Source organism: Nicotiana sylvestris, chromosome 5 (assembly GCF_000393655.2).
Source record: "Nicotiana sylvestris chromosome 5, ASM39365v2, whole genome shotgun sequence".
In the NCBI taxonomy this organism is placed as follows: domain Eukaryota; kingdom Viridiplantae; phylum Streptophyta; class Magnoliopsida; order Solanales; family Solanaceae; genus Nicotiana; species Nicotiana sylvestris.
Window position 1 is genome coordinate 178,474,465 of NC_091061.1, and position 23,489 is coordinate 178,497,953.

Sequence of the window (23,489 nt, forward strand, 5' to 3'; positions counted from 1 at the left end):
TATGGAAGTTGGTGTGCTACAACTTTCTGCATCATGGTAATTGGATCTTGGAAAAGAAATTCTCTTCCTCTGTTAGGCTGCAAAATTTTGCCATTTCCTTGCCAGCTTGATCAGTTTCTTAACACTGATCATATTGATTTTCTTTGAAATATAGGAATGAAATAAACTTGAGGATATTTTTGAAGGTTTGATTGTGCTATCTGCTTGATGATCAAAATGTGGCTCATGGGAGCAGTTTATTTATAGTTGAGGCTAGAGAATAAATTTCAAGTATAAGCTGTGGTTATCAACCTTAGTTAGGTGTGCTGGGGAGAATCATGTGCTGCTGTTGAATATGGGACCTACTGCATTGTGGATATCGCTGGTTGTCTAATTTTGTCAGTTCTACCATTTTGCTCTGTAGTATAAGAACAAACACAGCCAAGCTTGAGTAGGACTAATAAAATGTAACAGACATCATGAAAAGGACCTAAGAATTGTGGTATTTGTGTTGATATGCCTATCTGGTTATCCTTCTTTGCTGAGTCTGTGTCACCATATCTTTAAGCCAAGTGGTCCAGAATTATGTCATGAGCTATATCCATTCTAGTGGCTTTTAATTTTAAGGGTGTACTAAGATAGTAATAGAGCATGCAAAACCATGTGAAACTTCATGTGGATTGTCTCTCAACAGCCACCACTAAATTTGTCTTACTAGTAAACTTTTGGATGTGAGACTTACCATCAATTTATATAAGAACGTAGACAAAGTTCGTTAGAAGCTAAGGAACAGTTTGGTTTTGATCATTATGGTCGTCTCACAAAACACAAATCCCCTGCAAAGAGGAGTACATTGATCTCACTTCTTGGTTGAGAAGGAATGGAGAGGGAATCAAATCCCAATTTTCCTTTAAACAATTTGTACACTAGTAAAGCAGAAATTATAGCTTGTAAGTTGAGGAGTTAGATATATTTGTTAGCACTCCAAGCTTAGTAAAGGGAAGGCTTGTTAGTACCGAAAATGAATGAAGAAACTTTACCCAAGAGAAGGAATTTTATTCCTGGGTTTTTGGTCGAAGAGATGCCAGAACATTCTTTACTATTAAACGTTTTCATTTTGACTTGAAAAATAAGAACTTTTGCAATTCATTGTTTCATCCGCTTCTCTTGGTGTGAAATTTGGCAGTAGCATTTACTGGTGCTATTACCAGAAAATATCATGGGAGGAAGAGACGCTTAAATCGTGACTTTGTTCGACAACATAATGGACCTATCAAGTCACACTTTAGGACTTCTCGTCTCGCCAATAGAATTTGAGACCTTTGAATGAAGACTAGTTCTCTTTGTGATAGATTAAGTTTGCTTAACAACTCTGCCGGTGTGAGCTCGCTTACATTGCCGGTCCCAAGCCCGAATAAAGGAGGAAGGTTGCGTTAGGTTAGCAACCAGCGTAAAACTTGTCAATTCATGTTGAATCCTCATAATTTACTTGCATTTTTATTTTTTTGGTAATGATATGAGTTGAGCTTAATGAAAAGAATGAGGATTCATATTGCCGACCCCAACTTTTTTGAGACTCAGGCGTAGTTGTTGTTGTATATTAAGTTTGCTGAACCATGTGCTACCTGCCTGCCTTGTCATGTAGGTAGGGGACCTTCACATCGAATATTAGACTTCTTCCTACCTTCTCTAATCTTCTTTTGACTTATTAGTTATGATATCAAGTCTTCCTATGTGCAAAAGGAAAGGATCAACTGCCCTTTTCACTGTCCAAAATTTGCTAATTTTTCTTGGGCTTTAATACCTACTGCTATTGTTCATGTGATTGTTTATAAATTGAAAATGGCAAGTTAAAAATTGTTTACAATTTACTCAGAAGACAACATTAACAACAAGGAAACTAAAATCATCTTGGTTGAAAATAGTCTTCTGTTGAAGCCCTGGTGCATACTTTTACAATTAAGTCAATAGTCTTTTTTTTTTACTTCTTCTTGCTGGAAAGAATGATTTAATGAAGCTTTTGACATTACGTTCTTTGAATTGAGCTTATCAACTTACCCAGTGATTGTGAAAGCCTCAAGCTATATATTCTAGGTGCAAGACTAATAGAGAGCAACGAATATGCAATCAGATTTTCCCAATTTATAAAGAATAAAACAGTTTGGATAAGAATATGGATTTTTCATGAACAATTAGATGTTAACATTCTGTACACTTGTTGAGTATCATATATCCATTACAAAACTTATTGAAGTTAGCTCAACAAACTAGTAATTGCTGGTAACTTCGTTCTTGAAAGTATGAAGCTGATGAGCATCGAGTGGAAGCGACTGATACAAGCAAAGCATTCTGAAGATCTACAGTTACACCTCTTCTGATGAGTGATATGATGTAATTCAAGAATAAGGCATCACATGGTAAAGTGATAGGGCCATCACTTGGAATTCCAAACTCTTCTTCAGACATGTGCAATAGTTCTCTGATTATCTCGTGTTGAAGATAAGCCAAAGGAACCACAAATCGCTTCTGATCGGTTGTATAGACCACAAAATGCCCTTTTCCAACTATACAAGATGATGTGCTACAGCTTTCTGCATCATTGTAACTTGATCTTGGTAAAGAAATCCTCTTCCTTTGCTTAGCTGCAAACTTCTGCCATCTCCTTGCCATTTTTATCAGTTTCTTAACACTGACCATACTGATTTCTTTGGAAGATAGGAAAGAAAAAAGGTTGGTTACTTTTTAAAAGGTTTGAGTAATTGCTATCTGATTGATGATCAAAATGGCTCATGGAAGCAGTTCATTTATAGTTGAGGCTAGAGAATGAATTTGAATTGTAGCTAAAGTTGTCAACCTGAGTTAGGTAGGCACGGCAGAATCATGTGCTGCTGTTGAATATGGGACCTAATGAATTGTGGATATGGCTGGTTGTCTAGTTCTGCGATTGAAGAAAAGAAGTTAATGCATTTCTTCCCTTTTTATGTGCAGAATAACAACAAATGGGCTAAGCTAAAGTAGAATAAAAAAAATTGTTGCAGACATTGAAAGGGACTAGAAAAGAGTGAGTCATATAATTTTTCTTTTTTATTGAGTTGATGAAAATAGCAGACAAGTTCATTTAATTGGATTATGAGTATTTTGTTGTTATTCCACAAATATGACATTTTCTTCTAAGTGCTTGTCAAAGAGTTAGAAGGCAATGGCATGTGATATTTCATGTCATGTTATCTTTCTTTCTCTTGTGGTATTTCTATTGCTTATTCCTATCTGGCATTTTTTGTCACCTCACCTCTAAACCAGGTGGTCCTGGACTAAATCATCAAATTTATCCATTTTTGTGGATGTTATTTTAAGGGTGTTTTTTTCTGCTCCAAATCATAACAAGCAGTAGGGCCTAGTGTTGTTGTTCAACAAAATTTATGGTCTAAGTTATTTGACAATAACAGAGTAGGCAAAACCATGTGAAACTTCATGTGCCATTGTCTCTCACCAGTAGCCACTAATTTCTCTTAACCACTAAACTTTTGGATATGAAACTTGTCATAAACTTGTATATAATCAGACCCAAAGCATTTGAGCAAAACACAAGTACCCTGACATTCAAAAAACTTTCATTTTTGTGCAATTCTCAAAGTTCTTGTACTCTATTTTCCTTCATTGTTTACAGTTACATCATATTCCTTGAGAATGGGTATCAAAGTGACTCCATTTATTCAGGCTACTCGAACCCTAAGGAGGTCTTCAACAACTGGAGGTGTTCCAAAAGGGCATTGCGCAGTATATGTAGGGGAGAGCCAGAAGAAGCGATTCGTCATGCCAATATCATACCTTAGCCAGCCTTTATTTCAAGACTTGTTAGCTCAAGCTGAGGAAGAGTTTGGATTTGATCATTCAATGGGCGGTCTCACAATACCTTGCAAAGAGGATGTGTTCATTGATCTCACCTCCCGCTTAAGGAGATTATGAGTAGGACCATGGTGCAGATTCTTCTGCCCATGAAATTTTGTAAAGCAGTAGTTTTAGAAATGAGAAAGATGAGAGATAGTAGAGATGTCACTTCCTTTTAAGTCGGACTTGACAATGAGGGAAAACAATTCCTTGTTTTTTCTTAACCATTTTGTATAGTAGTAGTAGTAGAAAACTTGGATTTTCTGCTTGTAAAGTTAGTTAAAATGACTAACCTCCTGTCAAATGAATATAGCCAATTTTTATTCAAGCAAATTTTTTCAAGTCACTTGATTGGAAAGACTCAAAAGCCTTTTATATGTTCATGTTTCCTACTTCAGTAGACGAATGTGCCTGACATTTTGCATAAATGTGCTGCTGGCTCTATTGACACCAACAATTAAGTACTACTATAGCTATTTACAGCTCTTCGACCCTCCTTTGTGTGTCTGTTAAAACTCCTAAAAGTTTAAAATCTCCAGATGCTTTCTTTTGTGTTTTCTGTCTCAATTTCTAAATTCAGCAACCGATGATTTCTCTCAGAGAAGCAAGGGAAATGTTTGTTGCTCTACAAAGATGAGAAATTCTGTTTTATTGAGCGATAGGCCATAGTTTCGGTGCTCCATAATTTGTCCAAACTTTAGGCTACTTTACTCTTCAATTCCACTAAGCCTATCAGAGACCATGTCTTGTAAGTCTAGAGAAATGCACTATTCAAAGTCTTTTTGAATCATTGCAACTTACTAAACTACTTGTTCTTGGCAGGTGGTTTGTCTTGCAATCTTTCCAGATATTATTACTTATTTACGTCCGAGTTATAAGGTAATTGAAATTACACATGTAAATATCTTTACATATTTGTGAGCATGTCACTATCACTTAAGACCTGCGCTCCGGTATTATGGCCTGAGGAAAACTTGTAGGATCCATTTGTACATTTGGATATGAATGACCTATTACCAGAAACAATAATCAAAGTGGTGGCCAATTAGGGTGGCGTAGGATTAACCATTGAGCTTTGTTATTACTTTCTAATTGGTTGTCGTAATTTGCAGCTTCCTTTCAATCTATACTGATCAAGCATTAACGTTAACTGCGAAGGAAGTCTGGAAAAGGAACAGTTAATGATTTCACTTCATTTAAACTCTTTACAATTAATTTTTCATGTCATTCAGACTTGTGTTGTTTTGATTCATACGTCTCTAAGTTTTCGATAGACAAAGTCAATTGCCTGCAATAAAATAATAGTGCTACTCCAAGATGAGAATGTTAAAGCTCTATTCCATCTCTAATGAAACAAATTTCAGTTGCTTATTTTTCTTCTGCTATACAATCTGTTTTGAGCTATCATTTACAAAATATTGCCATTTCATGTCTCAATAAACAAGAATCTGTTGATTTCCACTTTCTTGGTGAAAGGAAGAAGTTGAACAGCAACATGAAGGAATTGAGAGGAGCAATGCTTTGTGAAGATCTCCAGCAGTTACACCTTTCTTGATCAGTGACAAGATGTAGTCCATGAACGCCGAATCACAGGGTAATGTAATAGGACCACCACTTGGTAGTCCAAACTCTTCTTCGGACATGCTTAAAAGTTGCCTAATGACCTCATTTTCAAGGTAAACCAAGGGAATGACAAAATGTGCTTGATCATCTGTATATACTACAAAATGACCCTTTTCAACAATAGAGGTTGAGGAGGTACTACAACTGTCTGCATCACTACTATTTCTTGGAAGTGAAATCCTCTTCCTCTGCTTGACCGCGAACTTTTGCCATTTCCTTGCCATTTTGATGAGCTTCTTAGTACTGAGCATTGTCTTTCTTTCCATTTTTCTTTTTCTTGAAAGTTAGGAAGCAAGAAAGTAAACAAGAAATTTAGAAACTTTTGATGGCTGAAAAAATAATTCTTTTACTTGATGATGAAAAATGTCCATAGAAAAGGGGGTTATATTTATACAAGAGGTTGTAGACAGGCTTTGAGTTGGAGATGAAGTTTTGTTACTAACAACCAAAGGCAAAGCCATGTGCTGATGCCTGTTGGCTATGTCGCTATGGGGCCTTAAATTTTTGGATAGAGCTAAGTTTCTTCTTTCTTTACTTTGTCAACGGGGGCATATTAGTAATGATATCAGCTCATACTTGGTTACTTCTCACCGATGCCAATAATTTGAAACCATTAGATGATCAATTGCTGGTTAGAAGCAAAACCATGTGCTTCTACCTTCTTGGTCATGTAGATAGGGGACCTTTGAATTCTCATCTTGGCTAGTTTTGCTATAAAAGAACAAATGCATTAAAGCTGAGTTTAGAGGAAGGACTCTGTAGGAATAGTTTAGGTTAATTGGAGTATGAGAAACCTGCTGGCTGCTGTTATTCCACAAATATGGGACCTACTGCATTGTGGATATCGCTTGTTGTCTAATTTTTCAGTTCTACTGTAGTATAAGAACAAACACAGCCAAGCTTGAGTAGGACTAATAAAATGTAACAGACATCATGAAAGGGGCCTAAGAATTGTGGTATCTGGTTATCCTTCTTTGCTTAGTCTGTGTCACCATATCTTTAAGCCAAGTGGTCCAGAATTATGTCATGTCATGTTATGTTTCTTTCTCTTGTGGTATTTCTGTTGCTATTCCTATCTGGCATTCTTTGTCACCTCACCTTTAAACCAGGTGGTCCTGGACTAAATCATCAAATTTATCCATTCTTGTGGATGTTATTTTAAGGGTGTCTTTTTCTGCTCCAAATCATAACAAGCAGTAGGGCCTAGTGTTGTTGTTCAACAAAATTTATTGTCTAAGTTATTTGACAATAACAGTGTAGGTAAAACCATGTGAAACTTCATGTGCCATTGTCTCTCACAAGTAGCCGCCAATTTCTCTTAACCACTAAACATTTGGATATGGAAATTGTCATAAACTTATTATATATAATCAGACCCAAACATTTCAGCAGAACACAAGTACCCTGACATTCAAAAAAAATTCCATTTTTGTCCAATTCTCAAAGTTCTTGTTCTTTATTTTCCTTCATCATTTACAGTTACATCATATTCCTTGAGACAATGGGTATCAAAGTGACTCCATTTATTCAGGCTAGTCGAATCCTAAGGAGGCCTTCAACAACTGGAGGTGTTCTCAAAGGACATTGCGCAGTATATGCAGGAGAGAGCCAGAAGAAGCGATTCGTCATGCCAATATCATACCTGAGCCAGCCTTTATTTCAAGACTTGTTAGCTCAAGCTGAGGAAGAGTTTGGATTTGATCATTCAATGGGCGGTCTCACAATAGCTTGCAAAGAGGATGTGTTCATTGATCTCACCTCTCGCTTGAGGAGATTATGAGTAGGACCATGGTGCAGATTCTTCTGTCCGTGAAATTTTGTAAAGCAGTAGTTTTAGAAATGAGAAAGATGAGAGAGAGTAGAGATGTCACCTCCATTTAAGTGGTACTTGACAATGAGGGAAACAAATTCCTTGTTTTTTCTTAACCATTTTGTATAGTAGTAGTAGTAGAAAACTTGGATTTTCTGCTTGTAAAGTTAGTTAAAATGACTAACCTCCTGTCAAATGAATATAGCCAATTTTTATGCAAGCAAATTTTTTTAAGTCACTTGATTGGAAGACTCATAACCTTTTATATGTTCATGTTTCCTACTTCAGTAGACAGATGTGCCTGACATTTTGCACAATTATGCTGCTGACTCTATTGACACCAGCAATTAAGTACTACTATCACTATTTACAGCTCTCCGACCTACTTTGTGTGGTTGTATGATAAAATTCTTATATTTACATTCTCCAGATCTCCAGATATATAATAAATCTGAACATGCTTCTGAGCAGATGAACTCCACCTCTTGTCCAGTGGAAGCGAAAACGAGGTATTAAATCACATGATTGTGAGTGCAGTGTGAGAAAAGGGCATGTTCAGCTTAGTTTCTTGACTTGAATAACTGGAAGCTAGGGGAAGTGCAGAATTTGATGCTTTAAGCTAATTTAAAATACACATGTAAATATCTTTGATATATTTGTGACCATGTCACCATCTCGTAAGAGTTGGTCTCTGTTATTGTGGCCTTAGGAAAACTTGTAGGATCCATTTGTATATTTAGATATGAATCATGAATGACCTGTTATTAGAAATAAGAACTGAAGTGGTAGCCCGGTTAGTGTCATATAGGAGGAATCACTGAGCTTTATTATTACACTCTGAAATGGTTGCTGTAATTTGCAGCTTCCTTTTCAATATAGATTGATCCAGTATGAAATTTAACCGGAAAGAAAGTCCGCAAGAGGAACACTCCATGGTCGTTTGGTTACCGGGATAAGAATATTAATCCCATGTTTCGTTGTGGGTATTAGCTAATACTCGTATAAATTTTATACCAAAATGGTGGTATTAGTTATCCCATAGAGGAGATGAGGTAGATAATCCCTTGCATTGGTGTGATCATATGTCTGTAAATGTAAGTTTCAATGGACAAAGTTGATTGGCTGCAATAAAATAATAGTGCTACTCCAAGATGAGAATGTTAAAGCTTCTCAATTGTCAAATTGCAAAGTGAGTTATAGATCTGGTTAATTTCAAGATAAAGCTCTATTCCATCTGTAATAATACAAGCTCTCAGTTGCCTATTTTTTATACAATCTATTTTGAGCTGTCATTTACAAAAAGAGTCTCATGACTCAATAAACAAGAATATGTTGATTTCCACTTTCTTGGTGAATAGAAGATGTTGAACAGCAACATGATGGAATTGAGAGGAGCAATGCTTTGTGAAGATCTCCAGCAGTCACACCTTTCTTGATCAGTGACATGATGTAGTCCATGAACGCCGAATCACAGGGTAATGTTATAGGACCACCACTTGGTAGTCTAGACTCTTCTTCGGATATGTTTAACTTCATCCATTTTTGTGGCTTTTATTTTAAGGATGTTTTCTGTCCATATTAGAGGTGGCAAAATGGTTAAAAGAAAACAGTTATCCATTAAAAAATAGGTTGGATAATGAACTTTTTAAAAACGGGTCGAATATGGATAAAAACCATATTATCCACTTAGAAAATGGTTAACCAATGGATAACTAATGCGTTTAACTTTTATATTTGTAAAGCCTCAAATTGGGGGTTCCTCAAGTTTGAGAGACTAGGAATTCTCCCATGAGTGATCATATTCAAGAAGTCATGGATAATATGGATATCCATATTATCTGCCGGATAATTCATTTTTTATCCGTCTCAAATACTGGTCGGGTCGGATAATTTATCTATTTTTTGAATTACCCGTTTTCAACCCGCTCATATCCGACCCGTCCGTTTGCCAACCCTAGTCCATATCATGAGAAGCATGAGGCCTAGTGTTGTTCTTCAACAAATTCAGGGACTGAATACTTTGAAAATAACAGAGTACGCAAAACCATGTCAAACTTCATGTGCTGTTGTCTATCACCAGTTGGTTAGAGACTTGCCATTAACTTATATATACTCAAACAACAAAGGATTTTAGCAAAACACAAATATCCAGATTACAAAAGAAAACTTCCATTTTATGTACAATTCTCAAATTCGTGTTCTTTATTTTCCCTCACCATTTAGAGTTACCAAATACTCCTTGAGACAATGGGTATCAAAATTGCTCCATTTATTAAGGCTAATCGAATCCTAAGGAGGTCTACAACAAGTGGAGGTGTTCCAAAAGGATATTGTGCAGTATATGTAGGAGATGTTGAAGTTTGGCAAAATGCCAAAGTCCCACATTGGTTGGGAGTTAAGTTTGGGGGGGATTTTTCCCTATAAAAGAAGGCCTAATGTTTAGGATTGAAACACACCTCTCATTTGCCTTCTCATCTGTTTAAGGCATTTGTATCTTCTCTCTTTAGTATTATTTCACTTGTATTTTTGGAGTGGAATAAAATATTTGGTTGTGTCCGAGGAGTAGGCAAAATTAGCCGAACCTCGTAAATTCTGGTGTTCCCTTTATTATTGCTTTATTGTCTTATTTATTATTTGGTGGTTGTCATAATTTTTGGTATAGTAGTTGTGACTTATTCACACTCTATACATTTGGCTTCCGCAACAATTGGTATCAGAGCCAAGGTACTGTCTAAGTATGCTCTGTGGTTGCAGCATAGTCTGATCTTCCACATCAGAAAAGATTTATCTTGGTAACTGAGTCAAGGTTCTGTCTGAGTATGCTCTGTGGTTGCAGCTTAGTCTGATCTTCCACACCAGAAAGGAAATAATCTTGATTTGTGTCGTCAGCTATTAAATAATATTTGTGTCAAAGATGGGAGACAATAAACAAGAAGAATCTACATCAAGTGTCAACAATACGTCATCATTGGCATCTTCGCTTATGACAAGAATTGTGTCAAATGCGAAATTTGCGGTCGAAATATTTGACGGGTCCGGACATTTTGGGATGTGGCAAGGCGAGGTTCTAGATGTCCTTTTTCAACAAGGGCTAGATCTGGCCATTGAAGAAAAGAAACCAGATGTTATTGGAGAAGAAGATTGGAGAATTATCAACCGTGTTGCTTGCGGTACCATTCGATCCTACCTTGCTAGAGAGCAGAAATATCCATACACAAAGGAAACTTCTGCAAGTAAATTATGGAAAGCACTGGAGGATAAATTTTTGAAGAAAAACAGTCAAAATAAATTGTACATGAAGAAGAGACTGTTTCACTTCACCTATGTTCCTGGTACCACGATGAATGAACATATCACCAGTTTCAATAAGTTGGTTACAGATTTGCAAAATATGGATACAACTTATGATGATGGTGACTTGGCCTTGATGTTGTTGGCGTCACTTCCTGATGAGTACGAGCACCTTGAAACTACTCTACTCCATGGAAATGACGAAGTTTCTCTCAGAGAAGTTTGTTCGGCTTTGTACAGCTATGAACAAAGAAAGCGAGAAAAACAGAAGGGCGGAGAAGGAGAAGCACTATTTGTGAGGGGTCGTCCTCAAAATCAAACGAGGACAAAGAAGGGAAGATCCAAGTCAAGATCCAGACCCAGCAAAGATGAATGTGCCTTTTGTCGAGAAAAAGGGCACTGGAAGAAAGACTGTCCGAAGTTGAAGAATAAGGCCAAACATAACAATGGAAAGGCCATTATGGATTCAAATGTAGCTGATTGTGATGATTCAGACTTCTCATTAGTTACAACAGAGTCATCAACATCATCAGACATATGGTTGATGGACTCGGCTTGTAGCTATCATATGTGTCCCAACAGGGACTGGTTCATGGAATTTCAAGAAGGAGAATATGGAGTCATCCACACAGCGGATAACAGCCCTCTTACCTCATATGGCATTGGTTCAATACGATTAAGGAACCATGATGGAATGATCAGAACATTGATAGATGTTCGATATGTACCGGATTTGAAGAAGAATCTCATCTCTGTGGGAGCCCTAGAATCAAAAGGGTTCAAAATCATTGCAGAAAATGGAGTGATGAGAGTATGCTCCGGTGCACTAGTGGTAATGAAGGCTAATCGGAAGAATAATAATATGTACCGCTATCGTGGCAGTACAGTTATTGGGACAGCGACAGTAACATCCAGTGACGACAAAGAGGCAGAAGCAACCAAGCTATGGCACATGCGCTTGGGACATGCTGGAGGAAAATCCTTGAAAACTCTATCAGATCAAGGATTGTTAAAAGGAGTAAAGGCTTGCAACTTGGAGTTTTGTGAGCATTGTGTCAAAGGGAAACAGACAAGGGTTAAATTTGGTACAGCGATCCATAATACTAAAGGCATTTTGGATTATGTACACTCTGATGTTTGGGGTCCTTCCAAAACACCTTCATTGGGTGGGAAGCACTATTTTGTAACCTTTGTTGATGATTTTTCTCGAAGAGTGTGGGTGTATACAATGAAAAACAAAGATGAAGTGCTGAGAATTTTTCTCAAATGGAAGACGATGGTGGAGAATCAAACAGGCAGGAGGATCAAGTGTATTCGCACAGACAATGGAGGTGAATACAAAAATGATCATTTCAATAAGGTCTGTGAAAATGATGGCATCGTCCGACACTTCACTGTTAGACATACACCACAACAGAATGGAGTGGCAGAACGTATGAACCGGACCTTGCTGGAGAAGGTACGGTGTATGTTGTCCAATGCTGGCTTGGGCAAAGAATTTTGGGCTGAGGCAATTACATATGCATGTCACCTCATTAATCGTCTACCATCTGCTGCTATTGATGGCAAAACACCATTTGAAAAATGGTACGGAAAACCTGCTGTAGATTATAACTCTTTGCACGTGTTTGGCTCAACTGCATATTATCATGTGACGGAGTCAAAATTGGATCCAAGGGCAAAGAAGGCTATTTTTATGGGAATTACTTCTGGAGTCAAAGGATATCGCTTATGGTGCCCTATGACAAAGAAAGTAATATTCAGCAGAGATGTTACCTTTGATGAATTTGCTATGGTAAATAAGGTAACAGAAGATACCAAACAAAATGAAGGTGCTTCTAAGCAGGTGGAGTTTGAGGGAAAATTTATTTTTCCTACACAAGAAGCAGAGGAGGAAACAAATGAAGATTACCCTCTGGAAGGAGAGCCAGTAGAGGAGATTCCAACTCAGGAATCTCAACAACAACTTGAATCAATAGCAACCAGCAGGCCAAAAAGAACAATAACGAAACCTGTTCGTCTCATAGAGACGGTTGCTTGTGCAACCTCAATTGTAGCTGATGATGTTCCTACTACTTATAAAGACGCTGTCCAAAGTTCAGAAGAAGATAAGTGGAGGATTGCCATGAATGATGAAATACAGTCCCTTCATCAGAATCATACATGGAGATTGGCCAATCTCCCGAAGGGAAAGAAAGCAATTGGGTGCAAATGGGTATTTGCAAAGAAGGAAGGATTTCCTAACCAAGTAGATGTTCGCTACAAAGCAAGATTGGTGGCCAAAGGATATGCTCAAAAGGAGGGAATTGATTACAATGAAGTGTTTTCTCCAGTTGTAAAACATTCCTCCATTAGAATTATGTTGGCTTTGGTAGCACAATTGGATTTGGAACTAGTTCAGATGGATGTAAAAACTGCGTTTTTACATGGAAACTTGGAGGAGGAAATCTACATGACTCAGCCAGAAGGATTCAAAGTTGCTGGAAAAGAAAATATGGTGTGCAAACTTGAAAAATCGTTGTACGGATTGAAACAATCTTCTAGACAATGGTACAAGCGATTTGACGAGTTTATGTTGCGGCAAGGGTACAAGAGAAGCAAATACGATCATTGTGTGTATTTGCACAAGCTTAAAGATGGTTCCTTTGTATATCTTCTCCTATATGTTGATGATATGTTGATAGCTTCCAAGAATTCGGAAGAAATTGATAAGTTGAAGATTCAACTGAAGAAGGAGTTCGAGATGAAGGATTTGGGTGAGGCAAAGAAAATTCTTGGCATGGAGATAATTAGAGATAGACGTTCAAAGAAACTCTGTTTATCTCAAAAGGAATATTTGAAGAGAGTACTTCAACGTTTTGGCATAGATGACAAGACTAAGCCAGTTAGTACTCCACTTGCTTCCCATTTTAAGCTAAGTACTACTATGTCGCCAATGGATGAAGCTGAACGAGAGTATATGTCAAAGGTACCATACGCAAATGCTGTTGGTAGCTTGATGTATGCAATGGTTTGCACAAGGCCTGACATTTCACAAGCTGTTGGAGTTATTAGCAGATATATGCACAATCCAGGGAAGGAGCATTGGCAAGCTGTGAAGTGGATTCTACGGTATATTCATAATACTGTAGATGTCGGGTTAGTTTTTGAGCAGGAAGACAATCAGTTTGTAGTTGGATATTGTGACTCAGATTTTGCGGGTGATATGGACAAACGAAGATCAACTACTGGTTATGTGTTTACTTTTGCAAAGGCACCAGTTAGTTGGAAGTCTACTTTGCAGTCAACAGTTGCTTTGTCTACAACAGAGGCAGAGTACATGGCTATTACAGATGCTGTGAAAGAGGCAATTTGGCTTCAAGGATTGCTAAAGGAGCTTGGTGTTGAACAAAAAGGTATCACAATTTTTTGTGATAGTCAAAGTGCTATTCAATTAGCGAAGAACCAAGTTTATCATGCAAGGACGAAGCACATTGATGTTCGGTATCATTTCGTACGAGAAATCATAGAAGAAGGTGGAGTCACGGTGAAGAAAATTCATACTACAGAGAATCCTGCTGATATGCTGACAAAGGTGGTGACTGCGGTCAAGTTTCAACATTGTTTGGATTTGATCAACATTGTTGAACACTGAAGATTGAAGATGAAGACACAACCAAAATTTGTTATTGAGAGAGAATTGAAAATGTGGAATTTTGCCAAGGTGGAGATTTGTTGAAGTTTGGCAAAATGCCAAAGTCCCACATTGGTTGGGAGTTAAGTTTGGGGGGATTTTTCCCCTATAAAAGAAGGCCTAATGTTTAGGATTGAAACACACCTCTCATTTGCCTTCTCATCTGTTTAAGGCATTTGTATCTTCTCTCTTTAGTATTATTTCACTTGTATTTTTGGAGTGGAATAAAATATTTGGTTGTGTCCGAGGAGTAGGCAAAATTAGCCGAACCTCGTAAATTCTGGTGTTCCCTTTATTATTGCTTTATTGTCTTATTTATTATTTGGTGGTTGTCATAATTTTTGGTATAGTAGTTGTGACTTATTCACACTCTATACATTTGGCTTCCGCAACAGGAGAGAGCCAGAAGAAATGATTGGTCATGTCAATATCATACCTGAGCCAGCTAGCTCAAGCTGAAGAAGAGTTCGACTTTGATCATCCAATGGACGGTCTCACAATACCTATCAAAGAGGATGTGTTCATTGATCTTCCAATGGGCTTGTCGCCCTGATCATCGAGTTTTGACTTACAAGTATTTGTTGGTTCTTTAATTTTTAGCGTGTCTACACAACTTATGCAAAGTTATGTATACACCACTAGTCTAATCGTTCTTTTATATTTACTAAATTAGTCAACCTATCTCAATTTTTCGCTTAGTCTTTTGAGAGAAAACCATTGAATTATAACTCATTAAGGTCTAATTTGACCAAATAACTAAATTTAGGTCCATCAAATTGTATTTCCAAATGGTAATATGGGTAAAGTTGGATTTGTTGTATGCCAAATTTAGCTTTGGTTTGGACAATTTTTAACCTCAAAATTTACGAATTTGAGTTCCTTTCACTGTGTAACAAGATTATGAACTAGAATTGAGAATTTAGCTTAGATTCATGAATTTGGGAATTTGGATGCTGAACATTTATATAGAGTTTGAATATCCACCATTTGTTGGTAGAAAATGTATTAAAAGCATGAAATTTAGGAATATTGTTATGGATGTAATTAAAAAGAGTGATACTCCCTTTATCCAATTTTAAATGTTGTTTTTGCCCAAAAAATGTTTCAAAATATATGCGTTTTAAAAAATTTAACAAAATCATTATTTTCTTTCAATTTTACTCTTGTTATTGAAGAGATTAATAGTAGGTACTCGCTCTCCAATATTAGCATTAAACAATCAAGTAAATTACAGCTACTACTCCCTCCGTCTCATAATATGTGTCGTGGTTACTAAAAATAGTTGTCTCAATTTTTGTCATTTTAGAAGTTCAAGACAAAATTGATTATATTTTTTCTTTTTTACCCTTAAGAATCAATGCATTCACATTTAGTAAAAAATAGATAATGTCATTAATAGAGATGACAGATAAATTGAAAAAATATTTAATAAGGGTAAAGTAGCCAAAAACTATTCTTTCTTAAGGGACGTGCACAAAAAAATCACGGCACATATTATGAGACGGTGGGAGTACTTAATACTATCCCTCCGGTCCACTTTAATTGATTTTTTGGTTGTTTTCACATATATTAAAGGATTTACCTTTTAGCACTAATTAATAATAAAATTAACCATATTAACCTTAATTTGTTCATTGAAAATATATCAAACACTCTTAGATTTTTATTCCAAGGGCAACTTTGAAAAAGAAAAGTTAATTCCTTCTTGATATGAGGAAAAAAACAAATATTGTGGATCACAAAAAAAGGTTAAAAAATCAATTAAAGTAAATTGAAGGGAGTAATGTTTTCTCAATGAATTTAATTACGGGATTCGATTGTATTGAACCGTCAGAATTTATTGGAGTTTCGGAAAATGGGTAGAAAGGATAGAATGCATATATCAAAATTGCTTCTTCTTCCCAAAAGGAAAAAGTGACGATATAGATTTCAGGTCATCGACATGGACGTTACAAAGGCAATTTTTGTTTTAATTAATTACAGTAGTTGATTCTTGTCATGACCCGGATTTTCCACCCTCGGGAGTCGTGATGGTGCATACTAGTGAAAGTTAGGCAAGCCAACTATTCAGATTAATTTACCCTTTTCATTTTAATCTCTTAACAATTGCAAGTTAACATATTATAAACAACGGAAATGATAATGAGGAAGAACGAAGTTTAACAATTAAGCTAATACCAATACGAATCCATAAACATAAACCACCCAGAACTGCTGTCACAATCACGGACTATCTAAGAAAAACTAAAAATTGTGTCTGAACAAAGAAAATACATGTCTTTCTCTGAAATAGAAAAGAACAGAAAGAAACAAGATAGGAAGGGGATGCCAAGGCCCGCGGACACCTGTAGGACTCCTCGGGACTCCGATGGACTTAAGGCAGCAACTCCTAGCTAAGGTCCGTATGCTCCAGTACTGGGATCTACACAAAAAAGTGCAGAGTGTAGTATCAATACAGCCGACCCTATGAGTAAGTGTCGAGCCTAACCTCAGCGAAGTAGTGACGAGGCTAGGACATAATAAACAAAAAAACCTGCAGTTAAACAGTATCTAACCGAATAACAGTAATGAAAGCAATTCAAAAGTAACGGGGAGGGGTAACATGCTATGAGGGAAATACCAATATAAAGAATCATAGTAATAACAGAATGAAACAATTAAGGCACTTGAACTGATAACAACAAGAAATCATAACAAACTGGCAATAAGTGCACGCCATCACCTTTCGTGCTTTTACTCTCAATCCTCAACAATGCAATCAAATAATGAAAATGTGCACGGCATCACCCTCCGGGCTTTATCTCTCTTCCTCACCATATAAATATTAGAAATGTGCACGACATCCCCCTTCGTGCTTTATCACTCTTTCCTCATCATATGCATATGTATGAATGTGCACGGCATCACCCTTCGTGCTTTATCTCTCTTTTCTCACCCAAACAATAGCAACAACAATATCCCGGAAAGGGAATCAACAATAAGAATAAATGCGTCCCGGCAAGGGAATCAACAATAAAAATTAAATACGTCCCGGCAAGGGAATCAGCTATAATCAAACTTGTACTAACAATTAACTTCACAATTGGACCTCAACTAGAGCCAATGCTCAACAATAAACAAATACCAAGAAGATAATCATAAGTCTTGCTCAACATGTGTAATCAACAATTTAGGCATTTGTAGTACTTATTAAAAAGCACAACTATTACAATTTAAGACTCACGGGTATGCTTGACACCAACGAATAGATACTCATCACCACACATATACGTCGTACACTACACTAGCACATAGCAAGTAAGGCACAATACCTATTCCCTCAAGCTAAGGTTAGACCAAACACTTACCTCGAACTTCCACGGCCAAACTCAAGCCTCAAACACCGCTTTCCCTTTAGAATTCGCCTCCAATTTACTTGTATCTAACCCAAATTAATTTAATAACATCAATAAATGGTAAAGAATTTGACTCTAATGCTTAATTATAGGTTTTCTATCATTTTCCCAAAAAAGTTAAAAATCGACCCGGGCCCGCTTGGTCAAAATTCGAGGTTCGGACCAAAAACCGATCACCCATTCACCCATGATTCCGAATATGCAATTAGTTTTGAAATCTGACCCCAAAACGAGGTCTAAATTCCAGCTATTCAAAAAGCCCTAACTCTACCCAAATTCCCAATTTCTACCATAAAAACCCTAGATTTTTGGATGAAGATTGATGAAATGTAAAAGGGATATCAAAAGAAAAAGGTTTAGAATCATATACCAATACTTTGGGAAAGAACTTGCTTATTGAAAATCGCCTCAATGCTCTCTAGTTTTGAAAATATGAAAATGGGGGATAACTCCCGATTTTGCTATTGTTTTAAGAAGACTGGGCAGACATTCTTCGTGTTCGCGAAGGGCCTGCCGCGTTCCCGAAGGGCCACCTTCCTCAGGCTTACGCGATCGCGAGTTCTTCCACGCGTTTGCGAAGGGTAAGCCCTTGACCTTCGCGTTCGCGGACCAAGGTACGCGTTCACATAGAAGAAATGACAAATTACCTCCAATTTACTATACGCGTTCACGTACCACAGGTCGCGTTCGCGTAGAGCAGCCCCCTAGTGCTCCTCGTTCGCGATCCTGGTTACGCGTTAACGTAGAAAAACCCCAGCCCCAGCCTTGATTACACTTCGCGATCGCGAGAGTGGCTTCGCGACCACGAAGCGTAAAACGTCTGTGTACCAGAAGCAACAAAGACAGTAGAAGTTTCAAGTATAAATCACCCCGAAGCCTATTCGAAACTCACCCGAGCCCTCGAGGCTCCAAAACCAAACATGCATACTAACCTAAAAACATCATATAGACTTGCTCGTGCGATCAAATCGCCAAAATAACACCTACAACTACAAGTTTAGCATCAAAATCATAGAAAAATCTCAAGAACTCTTAAGTTTGAAATTTCACAAATTCACGTCATATGAATCCCGTTTCTTACCGAATTTTACAGGCACAACTTAAATACCATATAAGACATGTACCGGGCTCCGAAACCAAAATACGGGACCGATACCATCAAATTCAAACATCTTTAAATTTTCAAAAACTCTTATAATTTCAGTTAATAATTTTCTTCAAAAATTCATTTCTCGGGTTTGGGACCTCAGAATTCAATTCCGGGCATACGCCCAGGTCCCACATTTTTATACGGACCCTCCGAGACCGTCAAATCACTGGTCCGAGTCCGCTTACCTAAAATATTGATGAAGTCAACTTAAATTCAATTTGTAAGGCAAAATTAGCATTTTCCTCAAATTTTCACATAAAGCTTTCCGGATTTACGCCCGGACTGCGCACACAAATCGAGGTGAGATAAAAAGAGATTTTTAAGGCCTCGAAACACAGAATTGACTTTTAAATCAAGTGATGACCCAAAAGGTCATCACATCCTCCAACTCTAAAAAATCGTTCGTCCTCGAACGAACATAGAAAAGAAGTACCCGAGTCGGGGAAAAGATGGGGATATCGGCTCCGCATATCAAACTAGGACTCCCAAGTGGATACCTCGGCAGGCTAACCTCTCCACTTCACACGAACTGAAGGAAAATTCTTCGATCTCAACTAACGAACCTGCCGGTCTAGAATAGCTACCGGCTCCTCCTTATAGGTCAAGTCCTTGTCCAACTGGATAGTGCTGAAGTCTAGCCCGTGAGATGGATCGTCGTGATACTTCCGAAGCATAGAAACATGAAACACTGGGTGCACTCTAAGCCACCTCTCCCACACGATCAAGAATCTCAAAAGAACCAATGAACCTAGGGCTTAGCTTGCCCTTCTTCCCAAATCTCATCACGCCCTTCTTGGGTGACACCCAAAGCAACACTCGCTCTCCGACCATGAATGCCACATCACAAACCTTGCGATCGACATAAATTTTCTGCCTGGACTGAGCTGTACGAAGTCTATCCTGAATGACCTTAAACTTATCCAAGACATCCTGAACTAAATCTATACCCAACAACCGAGCTTCCCCCGGCTCAAACCACCCAACCGGCGACCGACACCGCCTACCATATAATGCCTTATAGGGAGCCATTTCAATGCTCGACTGGTAGCTGTTATTGTAGGCAAACTCTGCTAATGGTAAGAACTGATCCCAAGAACCTCCAAAGTCAATAACACATGCTCGGAGCATATCCTCTAAGATTTGGATAGTACGCTTGGACTGTTTGTCCGTTTGAGGATGGAATGTTGTGCTTAACTCGACCCGCATACCCAACTCACGATGTACTGCTCTCCAGAAATACGAGGTAAAATGCGTAACCCGATCATAAATGACAAACATGAGCACACCATGAAAACGAATAATCTCCCGAATATAGATCTTTGCTAACCACTCAGAAAAATAGGAAACCACCATAGGAATGAAATGCGCTGACTTGGTCAGCCTATCCACAATAACCCACACTGTATCGAGCTTCCTTTGGGTCCGTGGGAGTCCAACAACGAAGTCCATAGTGATACACTCCCACTTCCACACATGAATTTTAATCTTCTGAAACAAACCACTTGGTCTCTAATGCTCGTACTTTACCTGCTGACAATTCAAACACTGAGCTACATAGGCAACAATGTCCTTCTTCATTCTCCTCCATTAATAATGCTGCCGCAAGTCCTAATACATTTTAGCGACACCCAGATGAATAGAATACCGGGAACTATGGGCCTCCTCTAGAATGAACTCACAAAGTTCATCCACATTAGGCACACAAATACGACCCCGCATCCTCAAAGCTCCATCATCTCCAACTATAACTTTCTTGGAACCTCCATGCCGCACTGTGTCCCTGAGGACAGGTAAATGAGGATCATCATACTGCCGATCTCTGATACGCTCAAATAATGAATAACGAGCGACTGTGTAAGCTAGAACACGGCTGGGCTCAAAAACATCCAACCTCACGAACTGATTGGCTAAAGCCTGAACATCCAAAGCAAAAGGCCTCTCACCGACCGGAATATACTTAAGGCTACCCATAATGGTTGACTTCCTACTCAAAGCATCGGCCACGACATTGGCCTTCCCCGGATGGTACAAGATGGTGATATCATAGTCTTTCAACCGCTCCAACCATCTCTTCTGCCTCAAATTTAGCTCCTTCTGCTTGAACAAGTATTGCAAACTCTTGTGATCCGTGAATACCTCACATGACACACCATATAAATAATTCCTCCAAATCTTCAGCGCGTGAATAATGGCTGCTGGCTCCAAATCATGATCTGGATAATTCTTCTCATAAATCTTCAACTGCCGCGAATCATATGCAATAACCTTGTCATCCTACATCAACACCGCACTAAGTCCAATACGAGATGCATCACAATATACTGTAAACTTGTGGGCAAAACCAACATTGGCGCCGTAGTCAAAGTTGTCTTGAGCTTCTGAAAGCTTGCATCACACTCGTCCGACCACCTGAACTGGGCACCTTTCTGGGTCAACCTGGTCATCGGGGCTGCAATAGATGAAAACCCCTCCATAAACCGACGGTAATAGCCCACCAAACCCAAGAAACTCTGGATCTCTGTGGCTGATGTGAGTCTAGGCTAGTCCTTGACTACCACAATCTTCTTAGGATCCACCTGAATACCCTCTACTGATACAACATGACCCAAGAATGCAAACGAACCCAACCAAAACTCACACTTCAAAAAATTAGCATACAACTGACTATTCCTCAGAGTCTGAAGAATGACTCGAAGATGCTGTTCGTGCTCCTCCCGGCTGCGGGAATAGATCAAAATATCATCAATGAAGACAATCACAAAGGAATCCAAATAAGGCTTGAACACTCGGTTCATCAAATCAATGAAATTTGCTGGGGCATTTGTCAACTCGAATGACATCACTAAGAACTCATAATGCCCATATCGAGTGCAAAAAGCTATCTTAGGGACATCGGATGCCCTAATCCTCAACTGATGGTAGCCAGATCTCAAATCAATCTTCGAAAATACCTTGGCACCTTGAACCTGATCAAACAAATCATCAATCCTCGACAGTAGATACTTATTCTTGATGGTGACTTTGTTCAACTACTGATAATCTATACATATCCTCATCGACCCATCCTTCTTCTTAATGAACAACACCGTGCACCCCAAGGTGAGAAACTCGGTCTAATAAAGCCTTTATCCAGTAAGTCCTGCAATTGTTCTTTTAATTCTTTCAACTCTGGCGGGGCCATACGATATGGCAGAATAGAAATGTGATGAGTGCCCGGAGCCAAATAAATGCAAAAGTCAATGTCCCTGTCGAGTGGCATCCCTGGCAGGTCTGAAGGAAATACCTTTTGAACTCACAAACAACAGGCACAGAATCCATAAAAGGAACCTCAGTACTAGAATCAGGAACATACACCTAATAGACCAAACATCCCTTATCAACCATACGTCGAGCCTTCATATATGAGATAACCCTGTTGGTAGAATGACCAGGAGTCCCTCTCCACTCCAAAAAAAGGCAACCCCGGCAATGCTAAGGTCACGGTCTTGGCATGACAATCCAATATAGCATGATAAAGGGATAACCAATCCATCCCTAGAATGACATCGAAGTCCACCATATCAAGAAGTAGGAGATCTACATGGGTCTCAAGACCCCCAATAACGACCACGCATGCGCGATAAACAGGATCTACCACAATAGAATCACCCACCGGTGTAGACATATATACAGGAGAACTCAAAGAATCATGATGCACAACCAGATAAGGGGCAAAATAAGATAATACATAAAAATATGTGGACCCTGGATCAAATAGAACTGAGGCATCTCTACTGCACACTAAAATTATACCTGTGATAACTGCATCGAAGGCCTCAGCCTCAGGTCTGGCTAAAATAGCATAACATCGGGGATGGGCCCCATCACTTTGAACTGCATCCCTAGAACGGCCTCCTGCTGGCTGGCCTCCACCTCTAGCTGTCTGGACTCCACCTCTAGCACCCTGACCTCCACCTCTAACATCTCTACCCCTACCTCTAGCTGGATGAGCGGGCGGTGGAACACCCGGTGCTGGAACCATAGCACAAGAACCCTAGTGGATGAGAACTGCTCGAGGCTCGACAGCAAAACCTAGCAATGTGCCTCATATCGCCATAAGTATAGCAAGACTTCGGCTGCTGAGACTGCTAGCCCTGAAACTGACCCTGACGACCTGGATAACCACCCTGAAAACTCTAGAGTGAAGGTGCACTGACAGGAGCTGGTGGTACACTATAGGGCAACTGATCAGAATACTACATATGAGAACCACGGCCACCTGGAGCACCATAAGAAGCCTGGAGTGCTAACTGAAATGGCCTAGGAGGATGGCCCCTACCAAAAGAATCCCCGCCTCCCGATGAGGCACCACTGAATCTGCCAGAATGACGAGGCCTCTTATCAGACCCCTGACTTCTTCCTTGAGCTAAAACTATCTCAACCCGCCTGGCCACATTGGCCGCATCCTGGAGAGAAATCTCGCCACCTGTCTCCTTAGCCATCTGCAGTCTAATATGCTGAGCAAGTCCCTCAATAAACCTCCTCACCCTCTCTCTCTCGGTGGGGAGTATCAGAAGAGAATGACGAGCCAAATCAATAAACCTTGTCTCGTACTGGGTGACAGTCATAAAATCCTGCTAGAGACGCTCGAACCACCTGCGGTACTCCTCTCTCTGAGTGACGGGAAGAAACTTCTCGAGA

General features: G+C 38.9%; 2 protein-coding genes across 2 annotated transcripts; one reads left to right on the plus strand and one right to left on the minus strand.

Moving 5' to 3' along the window:
• Positions 1 to 5,300: 5,300 nt before the first annotated feature.
• LOC104213166 (auxin-responsive protein SAUR68-like) lies at positions 5,301 to 5,756 on the minus strand. The gene has a single exon (XM_009762609.2). It carries the CDS (start codon positions 5,754 to 5,756, stop codon positions 5,301 to 5,303), a length of 456 nt encoding a protein of 151 aa, XP_009760911.1.
• A 1,235-nt stretch (positions 5,757 to 6,991) lies between these two features.
• On the plus strand, positions 6,992 to 7,270 carry LOC104213185 (auxin-responsive protein SAUR21-like). The gene has a single exon (XM_009762633.1). It carries the CDS (start codon positions 6,992 to 6,994, stop codon positions 7,268 to 7,270), a length of 279 nt encoding a protein of 92 aa, XP_009760935.1.
• Positions 7,271 to 23,489: the final 16,219 nt, after the last annotated feature.

What these genes read in the sequence shown, in the direction of transcription:
- LOC104213185 (XM_009762633.1), top strand. Translation starts at nt 6,992, where the DNA reads ATGGGTATCAAAGTGACTCCATTTATTCAGGCTAGTCGAATCCTAAGG.
- LOC104213166 (XM_009762609.2), bottom strand. Translation starts at nt 5,756, where the DNA reads ATGGAAAGAAAGACAATGCTCAGTACTAAGAAGCTCATCAAAATGGCA.